This window comes from Sciurus vulgaris, assembly GCF_902686455.1.
Source record: "Sciurus vulgaris genome assembly, chromosome: 9".
Lineage (NCBI taxonomy): Eukaryota > Metazoa > Chordata > Mammalia > Rodentia > Sciuridae > Sciurus > Sciurus vulgaris.
The window spans coordinates 116,974,478-116,999,705 of record NC_136469.1 but is presented as its reverse complement, the minus strand read 5'-3'; the positions used below and the strand labels follow the sequence as shown (position 1 = coordinate 116,999,705).

The 25,228-nt window shown below is 36.2% G+C and overlaps 1 protein-coding gene across 5 annotated transcripts in view; it reads right to left on the bottom strand.

Annotated features, from left to right (window-relative positions):
• ARAP2 (ArfGAP with RhoGAP domain, ankyrin repeat and PH domain 2) overlaps positions 1–25,228 on the bottom strand; it is a 187,528-nt gene that overhangs the window by 115,494 nt on the left and 46,806 nt on the right. For all 5 annotated transcript variants that reach the window (XM_079152776.1, XM_079152779.1, XM_079152777.1 and 2 more), the window contains exons 8-9: positions 18,640–18,760; positions 8,407–8,585 (exon numbers count right to left, since the gene is read on the bottom strand). In XM_079152776.1, coding sequence (XP_079008902.1) covers positions 8,407–8,585; positions 18,640–18,760 — 300 coding nt within the window. The remainder of the gene's footprint in view (positions 1–8,406; positions 8,586–18,639; positions 18,761–25,228) is intronic.

The window sequence follows — 25,228 nt, the reverse complement described above, 5'->3', positions numbered from 1 at the left end:
ACCAAAATGAGAGTTTTTAAAGCAGCTTTCTGAGGGCTCACCTTGATACAGGAATAAACTCTAGAATAAAACAGTATACTTAGACTGTATATGTTTCAAACAATTCTCCATAATGAGGCTCTTGACAAGAGCTGGATATCAGACAGCTCCAGATTACTCTTGAATGGGGCCCTGACCTGCAACTACTATATGTTACTAAGGGCAGAAGCACATAATAATCTGACCATTAGACAAGCAGATGGTGAGAATGACAACCTTTTATGGAAAGTGATGAGCCTCATCAAGGCTGAATAGATGGCCCTGCACCTCTACAAACAAGTCATGAAATGTCTACATCTAAAACCGTGATTTCTGTTGAAGTAAGAGAGGGCAGGCTCTTTGCTCCAAATTTCTCCCAAGCAAGACAAAGTTGATTTTCTTTTGAGCTTAGAAAATTGTTGCCCATTTATCAGCTGCTTGCCATGGCCATATGGTTTTGAGTAATTAGAGTATCCATGAAGCTCACCAGCACAAATTGACTGTAAAATATACTCCAGAGTAACAAAATAAATGTCAGTGCTTCTGAAAGCTATTAAATATGAAACAACTGCATTTCCCATTAAAAATATTTTTGGTGACATTAAGCCATTTTTCTCAAACAGTATTTCAAACATATTGAGAATATTTCTCATTACTAAAGGCTCACCAAAACTATCTGTGCTGATCTCTCCTTCCTACTTGAAATATGATTCTATGCACCCAAAGGCAGAACCTAAGAATCATTAATTTACAAAAACAAAAATTACAATCCAAGATCCTCATATGTGGCCAATACTGAGAAACATTGAATTAGATGGCAGACCTATAGAATCTAGACCATATGATTCTGCAATACTTAAATATCAAGACATAAAACATTTCTCTCATGTCTTGTATTGAATGAAAAAATCATGCCATCAGTGTATACAAAAGCTATTTAAGTCTTTAAGACTACTGGTTAAGAATTAACACACCAGAATACAATGACATGCTAGACCATCAGGATCCTAATTGTTCTGGATACCAAATCCTGTACTAATATTCAGAGATTTTAAAAGCATCTTCACTGCACTGTATAATTGCTTTAATATCTATTTGGGTAGCACTCTGAAGTTTAAAAACAGCCATGAGCTCTCATTTGATATTTCTGAATTATTGTATGAAGTAGGCAGAGATGATACTGCCATTTTTTAAATGGGAAAATTCTCGTGGCAAAGCAGTGTTTATTAAGTACCTACAGTGTGCCAGATATTTTGCTAAGTCCTACATCTGTACAAAAGTAGAAGCAAGGTACTTGCCTTGGGGAAGCTTAGAGTCTGAGAGGGAATGAGAGGGAGTTGTAATATGTGCAATGAAAGAGAAACTGCCTGTTGTAGTGTAAGCACTGAACCCAACCCTAAAAAGAGAGTTGTGTCATAAAAAAGGCTTCCCAAAGGAGGTGACACTGACTGGTCAAAGAACAAATCCCAGGCCAGATTATGTTCAGGTGTCTCTCTTTCAGTTCACTTGTTCAAAAATAGGGATGATAACAATACCTGCAGCAGCCCTTCAGTGAGGATTAAGTTAATGCAGTAAATATGCTTAGAGGAATAAAGGTACATGGTGCATGTCACATATGTCTAGTTTATTACCATCACTGTTATTTTCTATGTCTTAAACTTAAAGCCAACGCAATGTGTTACCTATTAAAAAGTTCATTACAAGAAAACACAGGGTCAGCGATAACTACCTGACAAATATATATATTTTTTAAAAAATGGAATGAAATGTGAATGTTAAATGTTCAAGAAAATTAAAAATAAATTACCCATTTGTTAGGATCAGATTGTGAGCTCTACTCTTATTTTGAAAAATGAGCACAAGTCAAGAATGAGCCAAACTTTCAATCCTTAAAATAATATGAACTGGAATGAAAACACAGCAACACAGAAATTTAGCAGGTAAATTTATATTAGTGTAGAAAATAAGAAATAAAAACACATTGTAGAGTCAGCATTAGTTTACATTTCTTTTTCTGTGATAGAATGAAGGATCTCAAAAAGCGCGAATTCCACCACCAGCAATGTCAACCACATGTGGCTCAGCAGATCTGGGCACTGCAATGGTGGCAATGACCAGGTGGGCCTTGAGGGAAAGACCTAATTGCAAATCTGGACTGAGCCCTCAAGAACAAAACACCACTGAGAAGTTATGTAGGTTACCTAGACCTCACTTATGAAAATGGAGCCATATCTACTTTATAGAGCATTGTTATAAAAAATAAATAAGGGCTGGGATGTAGTGCGGTGGTTAAGTGCTTGCCTACGATGGATGAGGGCATGGGTTCAATCCCCAACACTGTGTAAAAAAAGAAAAAAAAGAAGCAGTATAAAGTGAAAACTTAAAACATCTAGATAATCCTTTAATTTGAAGGTTCTAAATGTCGAATTTGTCTTTAATAAAAATATTCATATGTATTTATAATGACTGAATGTATTCGCAGCAATCATTCCATACTAAATATTCACACAGAATTAATAGTAAATATTTACCAAGGTACTCAGATGAGTTATTTATATAAATCTGTGGCAATACAACATGGCTAAAATCACACTTTAAAACTACATAATGCAAGGACAAAATGAAGGTTTGATTACTAAACAGAAAAATTTAGGAAGCATTTGTTAACCCCAAATTTGCTGAAATCTCAAATCTATTTTTGGAAATACTGGATGCTAGGTTTCCCTGCCAGGAATTTAAGAACTCGGTGCTTAAACATTTGTTGAAAACAGATGTGGCATTGTATGACATTGGCACCAGACTTCCTGGGAAACACCAGATGCAGAGTTTGGCCAGATACAGAACCCAGAGAATGTGAGGCCACCACCTACATCCTGCAGCTTCTTTCTGTGCCACACAACCCGGAGCCCTGTGAGGCCTATTTAAATTCTATTAGCGTTTCCTTCCTATGCCAGAACACCAGGGGACATTATGTTGGGGGGGAAACGGGGATGAGTTTCTTGTTATACCCTGATTTGAGAATGCTTAATCAAATGAGTTTATGCAGTTAAGGCCTCAATGCCACAATTATCATCAAACGGATACCCAAACCCACTAAGCTAGACATCTGGTTGTAATGAACTCACTAATATTAACACGATATTTAAAAAACTCATCAGGAAAAGATAGGAGACTGGCTGTCAGGGAAAAATAACAAAAGGAAATCCAAGCCAATATTCTCTTAAATTTGCTCACGTCCATTGGCAGAAATTCATCCAACTAGCAATACCATGTACATAACAATGCATATATTTCAATGTATGTGCATATTTGATTATCTTGTTTAAAATTTCTGTAAATCCTGGTTGGTACAATACATCCATATCAAGATAAATAATTTGGAAAATAATAATTGTTCCACAGTACAGAAAATCTATAAACTTTGAGACAATTTTTTAAAAAATGAATTATATTAACAAAACTTCTGCATGACAAAAACTGGAAAATAAAATAGTAAATAAAATAACTCCAAAAAACTGTAAAATATATAACATGCAATTAATGCCTTAATTATAAAAAGAGTTAAAAGAAAATGGCAAACAAGAAAATAAACTCCCAATGAATAAAGAGAGACATAAAATGAAAAGATACTTGATAGTGAAAAAAAAAAAAAAAAAAAAAACTTTTTAAACTGTCCAGTTTGGAAAACATCTATAAATGATCATTAATTCAAGTACAATTCACATATGTTTATAGAGTTATCAGCTTCTTGCCTGGAACTCTTAAGCATATAACAATGAATAAAACAAATATTCATGCTATTAATTTGAGAATGTAAAAATTAAAATTCTCTTTTAAGACTAAAATGTAACTGATACCTAGACACATAGCTATCTGTATTTTAAAAATAAATAACTCTTTAGAAAAGGTCACAGGAATTCTTGACAAAAAAAAAAAAAAAAAAAAAAAAAAAAAGGACAGGGCTACATGCAGAAAACTACCAGAAGTCTCACATCCTTACCACGGTGTTGCTCCCATCAGAAAGTAAGGTTCCAGAGAGCACAGATCTTGTGGACTACCACCGTCCTATTGCCTAAAGCAGCCCTCTGAAATGAGCAGGTGCCTACATTAGCTAAATGGATGGATGGATCTACAAACACAACACTGTAGTGTAGCCCATACAACCATTTTCTACAAAGTAGACACGATAATGTGGAAAAACTGCCTTAATCATAACACACTGCAAACATATAAAATACCAGCAGAGATGAGAAATAGAAGAAAATGTGTAAAAATTAAAACAGGGTGGGGTTGTCAGATTGTGCTAAATATATAAGGCATGACATTTAATTTATGTGGTAAGGGCAATGCAGTGTTTTGCAACAGGGTCATTAGGTAAAGATTTTCAGTGTCAGTTTTGACTATGCCATTTTCCTCCCTAACAAAAGTTTTTATATATGTCCTCATAATTTTTTTCTGCTTCTTGTTAAAGCCTATCTGAAAAAATATGAAAACAAAAAGGTGTAGGCAACACCTAACAAAACATTCCCTAAGGTTCTTTTCCCTATGCAGCCCAAGAGCTACTGCAGACTTCAGTTCCTAGAATGCACTAATGAATGAAAGGGAGTGAAAGAGGTAAAATTAAGTACACCTTTGCACTTGGTAAAAACCAAAGCCTGTGTTAAATCCATGCTGATGCACATTATTCATGGAGTAATCAGTGAACTGTGAATGAGAACAAGCAAACAGGAAATCCCCTTACTGCCCTCATGCCACTTCTGGAGAAGAGAGAGGGAATCTCAAAAGTAATGTCTTTAATTATAAGTGCTTTAATAGTTATTGTAACTTGGAAAAATGTACATTTTTGATTTAGTATAAAAGACAGATTCAACCTCCCACCTTTGCTGTAAATGAGCCTCCTCCTTCGTAACTCTTCAGCACATGCTGAAAGGCCCACTCCCCCATTTCTGCCCACTGTCTTTACTCTTTGGAGTGACCACCAAAAAAGTCAATTACTAAAAACCATGTATACATTAAAGGACAGAAAACAGGTAATTATTCCTGTGTCACAGGTCAATTTCTTTATTTTTTTATTCTCTTCATGCAATTAAGTTATATGGGCAATAAATTCACAGCTTTAAAACAACGAAAACAATTAAACCTTATTGCCTGGCACTATATTAGATGCAACACAAATTAAGATACACGAGTTCAATCCTCACACTATCTGTAGTCTTCTACTGAATGCATTTTTTCCATCACCTTTGAAAAATATATAAGATGATTCTGTGTGTGTGTGTGTGTGTGTGTGTGTGTGTGTGTGTTTGTGTAAAACTTTCAGGAGATGCATCAAAATATCAAAATACTTCATTATCTGTTATGGTTTGAGAGGTGTCTCCCAAAAATGCATGTGTGAGACAACACAGAAATGCTCAGAGGAGATAGAATTAGATTATAAGAGCTATAACTTAATCATGGGTTAATCTGTTCCATAGATTAGTAATTTTAAAACTCTACCATACTGTGTCTCTGGGAGCATGCCTTTTGGGTTTATACTTTGTCCCTGGTGAGCTGAGCTCTCTCCTTCCTGGCTGTCATGAACTGAGCTACTTCCCTCCACCATGCCCTTCTGCCATGGTACTGCCTCAACTCAGGCCCAGAACTAGAGTTAACCAACCATAATCTCTGAAACTATAAGCAAAAATAAACTTTTCCTCCTCTAATCTGTTCTTGTCAGATCTTTTGGTTACAGAGATGGAGTGTAATTTTGTCTAGGGATTATAGTTTACCATGTAATATTTAATATAAAATCTTTATAACTCTGAGCTTGGCTTCTTAACAGTTAAACCAAGTCATCTTTTTAAAGTTTAGGTTGAAAGGAAATTTCAACATCATTTAGCACTGTTCCTAAAACAGCTGGCCCACACTGGTGTAAAGCCAACTGCACTCAGAAGAAAAACACCTTCCTTTCTGGGTGGCCAACCATATACTTGACGTAAGTTCCTTTATCATGTGCGATAACCATTAAGACACTTTCCTTTGGAGAAGAAGTCATATAGCAGAACATGAAGACAGATGAGACTAGAATGATGTGTCAAGACCTGAACATGTATGGCCTTCCTTAACTTCTCCACTTGGGCTTGAACCCACTTATTCCTTAAGTATTCACTCAAGCACAAGAGCTTTAAGAACTGACTTCATATAAGATACAATCATAAAATAAAAAAAAACAAAAGTGCATCCACAAACAATAATGTAATTTTTAAAGGTACATATACAGGCATGTCAATGCATAGAAAGACTTGAAATGTATCCATATCAAAAATATATTCACTTATCAAAGATGGAGAGGAGTTCAGTTTCAGTGCTTCATTTTTTAAGGGAAATACATTCATAACTTGTATACATGGAAGTGTGTATAATTACCACAGTTCTCTGTTGTACCTCTCTGTAACTCCAGCACAACCTAATAGAGCACTAAGCTCATCACCCATGACTGGTCTTGTGCAGCTTTTTCTACTTCTTAGTAAGAAGAGTGCCCGACCTGGCACACCATGTTTATTGAATGAATACACCCCAACTCCTAGACAATGAAATGATTAACAAAAAGAATCTTTGGGCTATTTCTAAAAGGTCAAAAGTCAGAAAATTTCTTTTCAACCTAGACTTTAAAAAGACAGCTTGGTATGACTATTAAGAAGCCAAGCTTAGGGTTATAAAGCCTAGGTTTTAAATTAAACTTTGCATAGTAAGTTGTAATCCCTAGATAAATTACTTAATCCTTGCTTTCCTCATCTATAAAACACAGATGAGAGTATCTTTTCCCTATATTAGTAAGTAAGATTAAAAGAGAATACTTATAAATAAATAAGCATAGTCCTGATACTCAATGAATGAGAATCATTATTGTGCCTTTCATGCTCAATCACTAAAGTAATAATTTCAATTTTGTGCTCATCAAAAAGTGTTAATAAAACTTTTAAAATATCTGTCTTCTAGAAAATAACAAACTGAAAATCTTGCTAATATGAGCAATGAAACACATAACATCAAGTCCATCAGGTCTGTAAAAGTGGGAAAAAAAAAAAAAAAAGAACAATTCTGCAGAGTAACTTCTATAAGATATAAGCAAATCATGCATTTTTAACCTTGGTTCCAGTAAGAAAAGTTTTAATCATCCAAATTCACAGACTGAAAATGCTCCTACTTGGTTCACACACATTATTAAGTTGTACATCACTGTTCTTCTTGAGGAATTTGCTAACTATCCAAGTTATTAGTATGCCGACAGTGCTCAATGATGCCTTCCACAGTTAATTGGCTAAGAAATCTTATCCAAAAAATTTAATGAATAAGTTCACATTGAGGTTCAGAGGATGCTTTGGATAAAGATCTATAGTTATTTTTTAGAAAAAAAATTACTGCTTGTTTTCAGTGGCTATCTCTATTTTTAGTTATGAAAACAACATTTATACTTCACCTTACCAAAACCCATTATAATTATGATAAAATGAGTTCATTTTAGATCAGATATCCGAAGCACATGTTTAATTACACAAATAATTACTAAGCACCTAATATATTCTAGGATTAAGATTAAAAAAAAAAAAGAGGTATTTCCCAAAAAGGAACAAAAAGAATTTTCTTTTACATATTAAAACCCACCCAGAAATAACTACAGAAAAGATAGTCTAAAAAATTAAATAACAAGACTCAGTAAAACCTTATTTCACCATCAGTCTCCTTAAAAATTTCTTTAATGAGTCTTTTCATATTAACCAAATTCAATAACCCAACAATCCAAATCTGTTTTATTTATGCACATGTGACATTTGTGTATAGACAAGATATGGATATATATGTGGATGTTTGTATTCATATATATACATATGTGTAAATATTTTAAATATACACATATATTTTACTTATCTCAAGTAAACAGGTTTCCATTGGTTAAAAAAAAAATCTGCTGAAAAAAACATAAAAACAAACAAAAACAATAAAATCCTGTAAACTCAAGTGACTATGTTACCTGTTTTTTATAATTTTTTTAGCAGAAAAGTAAAAGCAGCATAACAGGTGCAGAACTGGGCCTATTTCATCAACAGCCATAATGGTTAATTGGTTCTTAATTATTCTCTCTCTTAGTTTTATGTTACTTCAACTAAGGAATATGTTATGTTTTAAAACTTATTTAACAATTCTATTTTCTTAGTCCCTTAAAAAAGATGATACCGGGTCTCAAGTATTTAGACACATTTCTGAAACAGAAAATTCAACCATTCTCTTTGTTTTAGTTAGTATAGAAATCACTGCAAAAGAAAAACTAACACACTAATAACTCTGACAAACCACAATTGTTACTATAATCAAAGAACAGCAATAGGCAATTAATATAACACTGCTCACCTGTTCATTTTTGCAAAGCCACACGCTGTTTCCCTTTAACACAGTGAAAATTTTGGCTTTATACCCTCTCAGTTCCAGATATCCACATTTCTCAGGTGCAACAGCTGCTTGAGACTGTGAAGTAAAGGACTGTGATTTCAGTGCATTTAATAGTATGCTGATCCAGTCATTTCTCTCCTCTGAAAACAGACAGGCGAAAATATTTAAGTCTATATGTAAGTCACACAGACACAGAAATGTCAGCAAGGAATCTGCTTCCTTTGAAAAAATAGATAATTCATAATTTTTTCTCCCACAACCATAATCTAAACACTGTTGTGGGAAGGGACAAGGGCCCAACTCTTTAAGGGAAAAGAAAAAATACTACTCAGTTGTTACTGAACCAGTATCACTGGCTTCTGGTTGCTTATCAGAAATACAAAATCTCAACCAGGTGCCATGGTGCACACCTGCAATCCCAGCTGAGGTTTAGGTAGGGGGACCTTGAGTTCAAAGCCAGTCTCATCAACTTAGCAAGGCCCTAAGTAACTCAAGGAGACCTTGTCTCTAAATAAAATATAAAAAAAGGGGCTGGAGATGTGGCTCATTGGTTAAGCGATCCTGAGTTCAATTCCCAGTACCAAAAAAAAGGGAAAAGGAAAAAAAAAAAAAAATACAAAATCTCAGGTCTCACTACAGACCTTATGAATCAGAATCTGCATTTTAAAAAGAACTCCAGGCAACCTAAATTCTTTTCAATGTATGAGGAACACTCCCCTTCAGATGATTCATAGATTGGATTTTTTTTCTTTCATAAAAGACATAATATTGCTACTCAACAATTAATAACTGAATATGGCAATTCCATCTCCAAAATACCCAGAAAACCCTATGTCCTAAACCTGCCCTAAAATTCATCCTTCCATTTCACTCCCAGAAAGAGCAGCAGCTCAGTAGATGAATTAACACTTGGTCCTTCTACTCCCTCCACAAAAGTTAAGTGTCCTTCAACTACGCACCACACACTGTGTTAGGAGCACAGGAATTCGATTTGGTCCCCCATAGACCAATCGAAGCTGTAAGTCAAGTTAGATATGAACATATAATGGAACACAGAAATATAAATGTCATACGAATGGTATTAAATAATATATGAGTCAATTCAGATGAGGTAAGTGATTTGCTGAAGGTCAAACAGCAAGTTAGTATTAAAATTAGGACAATTAAATGTTTTAACTCTCATACAACTGTTTTTGGCACCAACTTGTATAAAGGGTTATTTGTGCTAGGTCTTGAGGATGAGGAGCAATTCAAAATGGGCTTGAGAGAGGGAAGAGCAGAACAGAATTTTGAGCAAGGACAACACAAGAACACAGGCAGGAAGAACCAACATCTGTTAGGGACTAAAGTAGGTTTATTATTTTGAACTCAATAATGGGAAATACGGCTAGAAAATCTGCACTGCCTATCTAAAGAATTTTGGTTTTATTATAGAGGCGAAAGATAACCATGTTGGGATTCTTAGCAAGGAAAGAACACAATTAATGTCATTAGGATGATGACAGGTGGGCCAAACGGGAAGCTTGGGGAACAAGAGAGAGACAGTGGAGATTTTGCAGTACAAGGAAATGAAGGCATGTGGAGGACGAAGACATTAGGGGATAAAACCTGGCTAAGGCTTTGAATATGTCTGATGGATGTTCTAGAAAACAAGTAACCACTACCAGGTAGCTTGACGTCATGAGCTGGCAGGCAAAGGCGGAAGGGTTCAAGGAGACACCTCGGGTTCAAGGGGACACCTCGGGTTCAGTGCCCTGGCATGAGCACCTGGCAGCTGACAGTAACATGCAAGCACAGGAAGCCACTCCATAGGAGACCCAGGGACATGGAGAAGAGGCAAATTCTGAGGTACCACCACATCTACAGGACTGGAAAACGGGCCACCAAACAAATGGGGAAGTGCTTAACAAGGCAAAAGAGAAAAACGAAAATGAAAAACAAAAACAGGAACAAAACAAAGCAGAGTGAATCCCAGGTAGGAAAGATTTTCATGGAAAGAATAAGCAGGACCCGAATTCGAGAACTGGAAGAGTTTCTCAGATCCTTCTAAGAAAGGTCTGCCCATAGCAACTTCACTGGGGATTAAAATTAAGTCTCTATATTAGACTGACTCACATTCAAATCTAGTCATTTCATAATGAGCCTTAACTTTTAAATTATCTTCATTCCTTCTCACCTATTAAAAAACAAAAGTAAAAGCAGCTGCATCAACGACTGGAAGCCAAAGTGTTTATTAAAAACCGATTCAACAATACTTTTTTACAGGGGTTATGAAATCCCCAACTGGTGCTTTCAGGATAAAATATCTTTACCAAAATGTCCCCAGCACTGTTATGTGTCCTAAACTAAAGATGGCAGAGTACTCTGGTAGCTAAGTGAATTAACAGGCAGTGATTCCCTGCCGTTTTACATCTACATAAACAGATCCAGATTGCACTATATTAATATTCTACATTTTTAGGAACAGCTACAGAGCTTCTATGTAACTCAGGTATTACTTATGATCATTAGTTTCACACAATAAGTCTCTGCCAAGTAAATGGATATAATGGCTTTTATTTGTTAGCTTGTTTGTGTTAATCTGCAAAAATCAGTTTGAAATGTAGGCCATAATTTCATGAACTGGCCAAAGTGCAGCCTTTTAGATCACTGATAGTATGTGCCTCAAATTCTCAGGAATTCATTTGAAACTGGCAATTGCATTTTTTATTCTTACGTATATCATGGCAGCATCACAACATACGATTACCTAAAATTCTCTCACCCCTGGGGACCTCCATTACTAATAGGAAGCAAACAATTATGAAGATCAATAAGAACAAGAATTAATAGTAGATTCAGTCTTAATTCTCCATGTTGTAACCAAGTCTCTTTCATGCAGTGGGGTCCACTTCAACTTTGAATATAATCCCTGCGGCTTTGCCACTACCGATTGACTTCATAACTGACTTTATCCCCCTTATTCTTCTCCCTTTCGCCATCCCCGGCCTTGAGGGATTAATATTCTTCTGTACTAAGCAGAGTTCTCTGCCCTTCCTCTCAATGTACACAAGAAAAAAGAAACTCTGAACCTGGAACAACAGCTGTTTCAAGAATATAAGTTAAATATTAATTAAATCTACTCATAATAATACTTGGGTTTGTGTCCGTGTCCTCTATTCTGTACCATTGATCTACCTTTCTATTTTGGTACCAATACCATGCCGTTTTTGTTACTATTGCTTTGTAGTAGAGTTGAAAATCTGGTATTGCAATACCCCCTGTTTCACTCTTCCTGCTAAGGATTGCTTTAGCTATTCTGGGTTTCTTATTCTTCCAGATGAATTTCATAATTGCTTGCTCTATTTCTGTAAGGTACATCTTTGGGATTTTAATTGGAATTGCATTGAATCTGTATAGCACTTTTGGTAGTATGGCCATTTTGACAATATTAATTCTTCCTATCCAAGAACATGGGAGATCTTTCCATCTTCTAAGGTTTTCTTTAATTTCTTTCTTTAGTGTTCTGTAGTTCTCGTTGTAGAGGTCTTTCACCTCTTTTGTGAGATTGATTCCCAAGTATTTTATTTTTTTCGAGGCTATTGTGAATGGGGTAGTTTTCCTGATTATTCTTTCCAAAGATTCATCACTTATGTATAAAAATGCATTAGATTTATGTGCATTGATCTTATATCCCGCTACTTTAAATTATGGCATTTGCAGGAAAATGGATGAAATTGGAGAATATCATGCTAAGCGAGATAAGCCAATCTCAAAAAACCAAAGGACGAATGATATCGCTAATAAGTGGATGATGACACATAATGGAGGGAGGGAGGGGTTAGTGTTAGGGTTAGAGTTAGGGTTAGGGAGGGGGCAAGTATGGAGGAAGGAAGGACTGTACAGAGGGAAAAGAGGGGTGGGAGAGGTGGGGGGAAGGGAAAAAATAACAGAATGAATCAAACAACATTGCCCTATGTAAATTTATGATTACACAAATGGTATGCCTTTACGCCATGTACAAACAGAGCAACAACATGTATCCCAGTTGTTTACAATAAAAAAATAATAATAATAATACTTGGGAAACAGGTCTTTATCCTCCTTTAAAGCTCTAGTTCCCCCAGAAGTTAGAATGGTAACCTCTATGATGTGAGTTCACCAATTTTCTCCTTTGCTATCTAAGCAATAAAACTTCTTTTCCCTTTTTCTTAAAATTTCCTTCTATAATCGGATCAGCATCAGGGATAAGACCACCAGGCTTTTGGAATCAACGCTGAGAAAGAGTGAACAGATAATACAACACAGTAAATTGGACAGCAAGCATCACGTGTATTTGGCTTTGAGAAACATGTCTCCTTACACATGGGTGAATGTGCTTTGATAACTCACAATATTCCAAACCAAATTATAATTTTGCCTTGGAAAAGTGTCTTGGGCAAAGCTAGAGACTGGGCTAGTAGCTTCTGTCTGCTCTTCACACTAAGATACAGTAGTAGTCCTTATCCATGGTTTCACTTTTGCAGTTTCAATGACCTGAGGTTAACTACAATCCAAAAATATTAAATGGAAAATTCCAGAAATAAATAATTCATGAGTTTTAAATTGCACACTATTCTAAGAAGTGATAAAATCTTGCTCTGTCCCACCATCCCACCCCAGGACATTAGTCACCCCGTAGTCCAGCATATCCACACTGTTCTGTGTACGATTCTCATCCTTTAGTCACTCAGTAACCCTGTTAGCTGTCACAGTATCATAGTATGTATGTTCAAGTAATCCTTAGCTTGCGAAATAATAGCTCCAAAGCACAATAGTGGCGAAACTGGCAATTTGGATATGCCAAAGACAAGCTGGAAGTGCTTCAAGTGAAAAGGTAAAAGCACAATAAGATATGGGGGGTGGTGGAAGGAGAGAGCACACGCAATCACTTTCACATAAATTTTATTACCGTATATATTGCTGTAACTTTTCCACTTTACTATTAGTTATGGCTGTTAATTTCTTACTGTGCATAATTTATGAATTGAACTTTATCATGGGTATGTACATATAAGAAAGAACATAGTATGTACAGAAACTATGACTCAGTCATACACTGGGATCAGAGTATATATTACTATTGTTCTTTTGTTCCTTCCAATAACAAATATCTATTAATTGTCTATCTTTTTCTTAGCACTATACTAAGCACTATTTCCTTCTACCTTAACTATGGCTTTGCTTTAAGTATAACATTCCAGTTAGGAAGAAAAGGAGTAATAGGAAAAAAGAATAAGTGATTTTTCTTGAATATAAATCAAAGACAACAGCAATTTCTTCAACCTGAAATTAGTTCTTGAGGTTTTCAGAAAGATCAACTTATAAGAATCAAATAAAGAAGTTAAACAAAAATTAACAAAAGATTAAATGTTCTCAGACTACCAGACTTAGTAGTAGGTATATTCATCAGTGAAAAACTGATTACACCAGAGAAAACTATGAACACACAAATAAACAATGATGTAATTTTGCCACGAATTGTGGCACCTACCTGTAATCCCAGCAACTCAGGCAGAGGAGTTGGGGGATTGCAAGTTCAGGTCTAGCCTGGACAATTTAGCAAGACCCAAATATAGCGAGAAACAAATTTTTAAAGGGCCTGGGGATATAGCCCAGTGGTAGAAATCTTGCCTAGCATGTGTGAAGCCAAGTTAAGTCTCCAGTATCAAAAATCATCAATATCATCATCATTATCATCATCAAACAAGGTTTAATTGGCTCTTTGCACCTTTACTATTGATATAATCTGATCTATCTGACAAAGATCTCTCAAGGTCATTCATGATTGACATTAAGGAAGGAAATACTGCACACCACACATCATACAAACATTTACTGAGCACCTACTACACCCTAAGAATTACTCTGAATACCAGGAGTGGAGCATGAACAAGGCAGACCAAGGCCTTACTCTCTAGTAGTTTATGCTCTAGTAGGAGGAGAACGGCCGTAAGAGCTTAGATATTGGGTACCATATGTTACAAGTCACAAAGCACAGGATGAGGGGCACAGGGAGTGCTATTTTATATAGTGTAATAGAAAACACCTCAGAAAAATAGGAATGGTAAAGCAAAAGCCTAATGGCCTTGGAAACAATGGAGTCAGCCAGGAGGGTCTTTGGAGGACAGCATGCCGGGATAAGAGAGCAGCACCTGGCAGGGCCCCAGGAAACAACAGGTGTGCATGTTAAGCAACAAGAGATCCCTGTAGTTGAAATATAGTGGGGGATGGGGACATGGAAGGAAATGAGGACAGAGAGACCAAGGTTCCACCATGGAGGGGCTTTGGGACATTAGAAGTACTTTACTCTCAGTAAGATCGAAACTCGAGGTAACGCTGGAGGGGACTACATGATCTGACTTTTATGTTGAATGATTCTCTCACAACTGTACTGACAATATGACTGTCTTCAATTAGGGAAAGTGATCAATATAACACAACAGAAGTGGTGGCTTAGAGTACAGAGGTAATGGTGGACGTGTTGAGAACTGGTCAGCATCTGGGCATATTTCCAACATCAAACTGACAAGATTTGATAATGGACTGGATGTGAGATATAAAAGAAGGACTTAAGAATGAAAACCACAATTCAAGGCCTAGGCCTGTGAGTCTCGCTCTTACTGTGATGAGGAAGGTCACAGAGGAAGGTTCAGTGGAGAGGGTGAAAGTGGGAATTTGGACATTTGAAGTGTGAGATGCCATTAAACATCCATGTTGAGCGGTCAGGTAGGCAGCTGAATATACAGATCAGGAGTACAGAAATAGATCAGAAATGGAGGTACATATTTGAGTAGTCACTTTAAAACCATAAGAACTTCTTCAAAACCAAATTTGGGGCCCTACAATACAGTATTTTAAAAGGAACTAGGAATCCTATCGAAATCGTGAACTATGTCAGAAAATTCCAGAACACCATGAATTAAGTCTATAAAAAGATCCTTGGCCACCATTGTTAATAGCATTAAGTAGGGTAAGAGAGTAAAGGGACAATATGTATTTCTTGTCTTACTTCTAAAAACATTGAAGATTTCAAAGAAGGGATGTCTGCACAAAACAACTAAGGAGAAATTATAAAGAATATTAAAAAAACAAAACAACAACAACAACAACAAAAAAAACAACTTTCCAGTATCAGTATCATAGCCACCACTGGAAGGCTTATAATGTTGCCCAAAAACAACTGAGAGCATGACCCCCTTGCCTATTTCTCAGGGGTCTTGAGCACACTAAGTTAAACAGAAAACCACAGCTGAGAGCCAGTCAGAAAATGTCCCAAATGGAAAAGCTACTCAGAATTCTTCAGCTCTCTTTTATAATCATGAGAAGTGCCCACTCAAAATATCACCTGTTACAGGTGCCACTGGAACAGACTGACCAGACAGACCGTGAACTGATAACACTCCAACTTTCACCGTTCATCCCAATTGTTCTGCTTGAGAACAAGAGGAGTCAGACTAAACTTCCCACTTGAGGAAGAGTATTTTTAAAAATGTTATTTCAATATAATTCTCTTTCCACTAATAGAGTAATAATATTTATTAGGAAACTTAAAGGAATTTAAGTCCTAGTGACTTATATGGAAAAGATGTCAAATTACAATCCTGTCTTAGCCATGCTGCTGGGTGGTGAGCAGTTCAGATACAGTGACACTGGTTTCAGGGAAGACAAAGGCAGCTCTTGTACATAAGTCATTCAAAAGCTCTTCAACCAAAGTGAAGACAGTCATCTGTTATGACGTCAAACTCAAATCGTTCCCCTCTGTCCTAAACTTGATTTTGCTTCATTATACTCAAACTTTAATTTAGAATTCAACTTATTAAGCCAATTTTTTCATAAGACATTATAGTTGATTTCTCACTTCCCCAAAAACAAATCAACCATTTATATATGTGGGAGGATGATCATTTATAATACAAATTAAGTATCTTCTTAAAGGCGCCATTCTAAAAACACAAACACACATGTATCACTTACATATAAGGACATACACATCCTTCTACATACAAATTTTAAAGTGTAAGTTGTCACTATGTAAAAACTTCCAGTAAAAAAACTTGGTCAGTAACTCCATGTAGAAAAAGCCTCAGTCTTTACTAAAGCAATGTTTCCATGGTTTCAAAAATTAAAGACCTATGATTTACTTAAACAAAAAAACTTACACCAAAGATAATGAAAGCTTATACTGTTTATATATTTAAAAAAAATGATCTACATACCACATAAGAATTTATTGGCCAATTGTAAACATGTGACTTTTAAATTTGTGAGTTGATACGTTCTACTTAAATAAAATGTGTCTGCTTAACTTTTAAGGCAGAATGTAAACATGGCTATAGAGATTTTTACAGAGGTCTGTTTTAAAATGCAGGCTGTACCGCATATGTGACATTCACTTCAAGAGGCCCAGGGGAGGTAACAAGCTCCTCAAAGAAACAGGCAGTCACCTCTAAGGGCAGCAGAAACCAAACCATAAGGAAAGAGTGTCACAGTGGCCAATCGAGAGGAGCAATACTGTGTTTTTCAAGAAATACAGGATGAGTACAAATATGATTTCAAATGAAAACCCATATTGAGCATCACAACTGCGGGTAAGTTTCTGAATTTTAGGCAATGATTCACAAAAGTGGCACCTCAGATAGGCGATTCTTGATAAAATGCTCCAGGAAAGGGATTAGCAAACTGAAACTATTTTGTGAAAACAATGACCAGATTTAGGCTGCAGACCACACAATTTGCTGACCTTGGCTTTAGGACACAGCTTCTGGCATTTTTTTTTTTTTTTTAAATATCAAGTAAGAAACATTTTTACATTAAATCCATGAATATATGCAGATATGTTTCACAATATAATATTTACTATAAGCAATGCACTTTGTCATTTTATTTTTGAACAGAAAGTGCTTTTGTTTTTGGTACCATCATAAAGACAGATCACTAAGCTGTTCTCACAAATCAGCAGAAATTCATAGTTTGGAAAAGATTTCACCAGTGTGAAAGTTAGCTAGGATGCATTCATTACTGATTATTCCAAGCAATACAGGAAACTTTCTGGTATTATATAATATTTATTGAACTCTTTCTTTGTGTCATACCCTGCCTATATTCTAGCAATCTAACATTTTTAAAAAGAGACAGTGTTACCCAATAATAGCTAACACAGTGGTAGTTTCCAACTCCTGGTGATTATTTTCATCTTGTAAAATGGGATAATAATTATAATACACATCTCATAAGATGCTGTGAAAATGAAGATTTTAGCAGAATGTCTGGCACATTTCAAGTATTCACCCAGTTTTCCATACCATTATTATTCAAATGAAGCCCTAGAAAAATCAAGTTTAATCATGTGTCTATACTACAATAAAAGCAGTCCTTAAAATAAGTTAAAATTTCAATTCTTTAATTAAGGAAATGACCTTACCTATGTTATTTCAAATTGAGGAAATGACTTTACCTATGTTATTTCAAATTGGTGAGGTTTATAATAATGACATTTTAGATAGTCAAAAAAAATATACAACACAGAATTTTGAACTCCCCTGGCTTCTCGTTCCCCAACTAAACAAAATTCAGGAAATATTCCTCTGTACGTGTTTAGATACAATCCAGAAAACACTTGCCATCTTTAGATCAATTTTTACCATCAAGTGATCCATGATAGATCCATGTTTTTTTCATCAAACATGAAAAAAAATTCAAGAAATAAAAAAGATCCTTCACAAAATGTGAAAAAATGATTGGTGTACTTGTGCACTAAGCTTAAGCTAAAAATCTGTCCTACATAAACTTCCTCATAAAATCGACTTCCTAATAGGAAAACTGTTTTGCATATTAAATAGCTATTTTGCATTACTCAAATAAAAGCTTAAAGTGACTTTCTCGAGAGCCCATTCCTGCTACTTTTTTCACTGCTATATCTCTGAGTTAGAAGAGTGCCTGGCACTTGAGAGCTCCTCACTAAATATTTGCTGCAAAAAAGGACATTGAGCAAACCACAAATAACTTCTCCACTTATTTAGGGTTTAACGTTGTGCATTTTTTAAATAGTTTTGAAACCTAAATCATTTAAAACTAACATTTTAAAATTTCTTTGCATTTCTTTTTCAGCTGGTTTGTTAAACCTGGTCGAAAATTAATGTCCACATTTTTGAAGGGATAAAGAAATAATCTTACCTTCTTTTTCTACTCTAAACACAAAAGTCCTTTGTGTTGTAACAACTTCAAATTTGTTGTCTCCTTGAACTCGTACTGTAGATACAGCAGAAAGGGGAATTATTCCTTTTGAATACATCTCCTGTATTGGTTGAAGAAAAAGACACATTAGAATGAAATTTTCTTGATCTCATCAGAAAAAGAATGACATAGTATATACAACTTCTCTTTCACAATTTCAATCAAATTTTTTAAATGACATACAAATCCACTGATTTAATTCCCCAGAAAGGAATGTATTAATGCCCCTTTCTTTTAAGGGAGATGTCTTTTCACTTTTCTCTTCATCTGGAATTAAAAGACAAAGAATTGAATGCAAATAAACCTACTAGGCTAGCAAAATATAGGTCTAAAAAATAGCAGCATGTGCTTTAAAATTAATCTGGTCAAAATGATTTTATGGTGTTTGCAGGCATCTGCTGGTCACAACAGGTACTGTAACTGAACCATTTCAAACTGCTATTACACATTGTGAATAAAAAGTACCTAAGAAACCCCTTGGATTTTATGAATTAACCATGCTACTCAATGCTTTGATAATGAGGTGCTTATGTATCACTTTTCTTTGTTCCCCAATGACTAACGAGTGAAAACAAATGGATTTGGCTGCTTGCAGTAGGCATATACATACCATGACTTTGCTTAAAAAGGTCATTTGTAAGACTCTAAAAACTTTTTCCTCAATCTTCATTTTCCTAGACCCTCCCAAATCATTTGGAATGACCATGAAATGTCAACTATTTACTAATGGTGTAATATTTCTGTGTCTTGTGCTAGAAAGAAAATTAAGAGAGTCCTTATACATTCAAGGAGTCTCAAAATGAAAAAGCAGGTGACGTGATAAAAGGAAGTTAAAAACAGAATACAAAGTAAAAAAATAAGTACAAAGATGGAAATTTTCAATTCTGCTTTTTAAAAGGGGTAAGGAGTGTTTTTACAAACGTGGTGACATTTGAGACTGACTTTAACAAACCTTAAGATTAACCAAATTGATAAGTGTGTGAACATTCTGATCAGAAACCCCGAATAATCAAGGTGTAAAAAGGAGAAACAGGATAACACAGCAACATAAATAAGCATCACAGTCATAAGAGATGAGGCTGAGATCAAACATCAAGGTCACATTGAGGAAGGTCTTGAATGTCAAAAGTGTTTACACCCAACCCTTCTTCCATCCCCCTCCACAGCATTATCTGGGGAACTCTCAGTTTGGAGCAGGTCTCCAATAACTAGTGAGAAGAAGAATGTACTAACCCATTTCATGCAGAGAGTAAGTACCAAGCTCATACTCCCCCCTGCTGTAAACAGCTGCCATGGCAGACAGGTAAGGGGCAGCTGTCAGCCACCTGCTGTTCTACTTAAAGGACTGTTCTCTGCTAGCTGAGGATCTGCCCTATACCACCATGGCATTCTCTTCTAGTTCTTTAACAATTTCTTCTCCTTTATTGACTTTGTTCCAGTTTCCCATCCTAGACTTAACGTGTCAATCAAAATCCCATCCATTCTTTTTTTTTAAGTATGCAAAATAAAGGTTTATTCATTAGAGGGATATGCATAATAAAAATGTAAAGAAATACATGAAAATGAAAAAAAACTGTTAATTTCAACATACTAGTTAGTTACTTTAAGAGGAGGAGGAGAGGAAGCCATTTGGGTGGGAAACAGATACATTTAATAGTATTAGTAATATTTCGCTTTTTAAACACGATGGTCACTTATAAAGATAATCACTGAATAATTTGTACTTTTTGTGATCCAAATACAGCATAAGGTATTCTAAATGAAGAGAAAGACAACAATGTAACCACTGAGTTTGTCCGTGTGGAAGTCAGTATGGAAATGACATTGCCAAAAGCAGTTTCAGTGAAATACATGCGGGAAAGGATACTGCGACGGGCTGGAGAGAGAAGAGGATGAAAGTGAAAATGATGAATAAAGACCACCCATTCTTTAATACCATATTAAATACCAATGCCACGTAGGCTTTCTGTCCTGTCTCCTTCCATGCAGCCCAATCCAAACATGACGTTTAAAGTGTGATTCAGGAAGATGAATGGGCGACCTCACATAGAAAAGGAAGAAGGGTGTCAGGAAATAACCACTCACAAAACGACTGATTTCTTCGCGCGCTCTCTCTCTCTCTTTTGGTAAGTCTTCTCTAAAAAGGAAAATCCCCTCTTCCTAATTCAACCATGAACCTCATGTGAGAAGACCTCTCTCATCCCTCCCTGTCTACTCCCCCTTCCTCCTTTATGCATCCATCTCACCATACTTCATGCTCATATTTTGAGTCATCGATAGCATGTTTCTGTCCTGTAAGTACCCTGAATTTTAAAACCTAAAGTCATCAACACCTAAACACTTACCATCGATTTCTAACTGCCCATTAAGACATCACTCTGTGAGTCAGTGTGAAACAAAGAACAGTCTGGACATTCGCTGTTCTTCTGCACCCTCCTCACCTGGACTTTCCCAGGCGCAGCTCACTCCCCAGCACTTGGCAACTCTGAACTCTGACCACAGTGGCCTTCCTGAGGGTCTCTGAACGTGGATCTCTGCCCCCACCAGCAGCTCTGCATGCACTGCCTGCTCCGAAAAGAACGTTCTTCACCATCCTTGCAGACTCCGTCCTCGCTCTCCTCCATGCTTCAGTATAAAAACCCTCCTAACGAATATCTTTTTGACCAGCCTGTACTCTCAGGCCCCTTATCCTAACCTGGGCAGATAACCCTAATTTAAGTGAACAGCAACCTGAACTTTTACTTTATAGTAATTATTCACTGTAACTTAAACAGCGACCACCTATACTTGGTGCCATCAAATGTGATCCTTTGATTAACAGTCACGCCAAATAGACGTTGGGTCATTTCTCGCTTTTCCTCACCACCTCTCTGGTAGTCAGAGCTATAGAAATATTTTCTGAATGCTCAAATCCTAGGTTCAATCAATCACAATTATACCCAACTCTGTCAGGTCATCTTTATTGTTTTTTGAAATTCATTTTTTATCATTCCTACTGAACCTATATGTTAGTCTACAACCTGATAAATTAATGCTTCATTTGCTTCTCGACTTTCAGCTTCGTTTCCTTCTGAGAGTGCCAGCATATTATTGTTCAAAAGTCATACAGATAGAGAAAATAAAGGAAGGGTTCCTGGAGGAGGAGAGTAAGATGCGTCCTGAAGTTCGCACTGGATTTTAATGGGTGGCAATGGTTACGGAGATGCAGATAGAAGAACATACAGGACCTATGAAGAGGGGAAATCTGAAGGAGAAAACAAGGAAGGAGATGTGTTCAAGTCCAGCCTCCATCCTCCCAGAGTATAGCCAGCTCTTACAGAGAAAGGTCACTACAAAGAAATGCATGACATGATTAGCTCCCTAAAAGAAATCCTAAAAATGTAATTAGGTTAAGATGGCAGTATGAGGCCAAAACTTAACTACCAAGCACTCTAAAAACTGAGCGAAGGGAGAGAATCTCTCTCCATTGTCAAGAACCTAAAGAGAAGGGAATGAGCATCTTTATGGAGTTTAAGGGTTACTCTGTTTCACTTGTAGTGGTCAATACCAAAGTGTGGGAGATTTAAAATGTCCAAAAACTTTATAATCTATCCCTCCAATGATCTATTCCCAAACTTTAACTTGCATGAGAAATTGAAGCAGCTTATAAAAAATGCCTCTAATGGAATAGATTAACTATTTGACTGTTACCTTTACACTGTTTTTCAGTAAAGAAAAATCAAGAAGCAGTGTAGAAAAACAGGAATAAAAGGAGATTCTATCAGATCTCCTCAAAGAGATTAAAAAGCAATTCCTTAAAAATGTAATAACCTATATGCCCACAACACTGGTATTGTGTTTAACAGGTATATACTTCTAATAGAGTAATAGGAAAAGAAAAGTTCCCTAGAGGTGATCAAAACATGCTTAGGCTAAATTCTATGTCAATGAACCTCAGGAAGTTGCAGTTTCTCTAACTGCTCATTTATAATCTATGAAATCCCAAGGTAAGTCTTCTAACTTTTTTTAAACACTGTAGAGTTGTTTTTGTATTTCTCTTCTAACATCACAAGAAAAAGACAGCATAGAAACCAAAAAAGCACTCAAAGGACAACAGGTTCTAAGTGCCTGCATTTTTCAGAGTGTAAATTTTCTTTTAGGAAAGAAATTTTAAAGCATCCTATGAGCCTGTAACACACACTTATGTAGGTCAACTTTGTCCTTTATCTACCACACTGAGACAATGAAAAGGCCACAGGGTAATTCTGCCCTCACCACAGTAAGAATGAGGGTGAGTTAGAGTTCTTGGCAGGGGATAAGATACCACGGCTGTGAGGATGAGGCCTCATTCTAAAATAAAATGGACAAGGTCTTGTGGAAGCTTGATTGGGCAACGCTGAGAAAAGTGAAAGAAAACTAGAGAAACAGGCAACTCTGGAGAGTGCCTCCTCGACACCCAGCCACTTGCTCTGCCAGTGCACATTCAGACTTAACAGACCAAAACGCTCTGCTCACACAGCGGCTAAAAGTGTGAAGCCAACCAGGAGTGGGGCTGGGCCACACCTACACTTCCCTTCTGCCAGGAGGGGCACAGCACAAACTGTGCCTCCTTTCCCAAAACACCCGCCCCAGGGTGTCTGTACTTTGCCTAATTGAAATCAATCATCTTGATAGTACATGGTCAAATCCCAAAGCAAACAACTGGATTCCTTTAAAAATTGGTATTAAGTGAAAAGATTTGCAATAATCCATTTTAACAAATATTTATCTCAATTTCAAACCAAGACTATCATTTTTATTGCATCAGTATCTAAAAATATGACAGACCCTCCTCCTTTCAACTGAAGCTGAGATGGACTCTTGAAAAGAGAGCAGAGAGAGAAAAACTGTCCAGTTGGACACAGTTACCAGAAATTCTCTCTCAAATAGGAATAAGAATACCACCACCATGGCAAGAAGCCTGTCTCATTCTTGAAGAGTTTTCCTTCAATCAAATCAGAAAAGGCCGCAACAGCCAAAGAAACCAGAAGTCAGACTCCATCAGATGTAGAGTCTACACTGCACCCACCATAGCACAGAAACTGGGACAGCATTCCACTGTACTAACAAGCTAGAAATAGTAGCTAAAGCAGACATTCAGTTTAAAAAAAAAAAAAAAAATCCCACCATCTTGCAAACCTCCAGAGGTGTGTTTGAACCTGTTACTACTCTACCTGCATCACTGAAAGTGAAGCAAAACAACTGATTCCTCTCTAAACCTTCTATTAGTGTATTACAGCATGCGGTGTGCTCTAATGTCGCAGCACATGCCACTTTGTCAAAAAAAAAAAAAAATATATATATATATATACCTTACAGCACTAAAAAAGCAATACGTGAAGTCTCTATTCATGCCACTAGTATCACCAATGCTGGGCAGTGAAAATCTCTAAATAAATCATCAGAAAACTGTGCCAGATTATAAGCTCTAAATTAGAGAATGTGGCTGTCTTAAAAATAAAATTTTAAAAAGAAAGGATACAGTTAAGAAGAAAAATCATGTGTTCTTAATCAATTAAAAATATGACATATTAGCTCCAAACTTCTTATTAAGGAAATTTCCAAACACAAAGAAGCTAAAAGAGAAATACCATGGGTACCCAAGTATCCTCTATATAGATTTAACAATATTTGCTCCTCGGATCTGAGGGGCACTCATTCCAGGAATTCCTGAGACACCAAAATCTGCAGATGCTTAAGTTTCCTAAATAAAATGGTATGGAATTTGCATAGAACTTATGCACATCCTCTAGTACACTTTAAATCATCTATAGGTTACTTATAATACCTCATACAGCATAAATGCTAATGAACAGTTATTAAACTATCATTTAGGGAATTTTGAAAAAGTCTATACATGGTGAGTACAGATGCAATTTTTTAAAATATTTCTGATCTACAGGTGATTGAATCCACTGATATTCAACCCAACGTGAGAGAGGGCTGACTATATACCTCCAGAATGTTTTAACTATGTATGTGTGCAAACAAATGCACATATTTACAAATATAAATGAATAGGTAACATTTGAAAAAATGTAGATATGACACTAACCCGCAACATCTCCTAAGGATGTTCTCATACCTAAGAAGACATGCATGTCATTAAGTCTCAACTGCCAAAAGAAAACATTGTAACCACTTTTACCTCAGAGTCAAGAGTTTCAATGAACTCTACCTCTAAACAACTGTTCCAGCTTCCTCTCCCATAAGCCTCCTTTGCATATTCAAATCAGGGAAAAACCACTTGCTCAGTGCTATGGTCCACACTTTTCCATCTGAGCATCTTAATATTCTCTCTGCAGATAAATCTCCTTCTTTCTAGTTTCTGTATGTAAAACATTCACCTTTCTCCAAGACTTGACAAAGGAAAACTCATGCAAACCTCTCCCACTCCCACAGCATGAAGCAACTGCTCCTTGCTTTTGATTTGTAAACATTCCTTGGTGCTGTTGGATTGGAAAAAGGCAATTTCTTCTCTATCTTTTCATTGCTGACACTATTTCCCGTG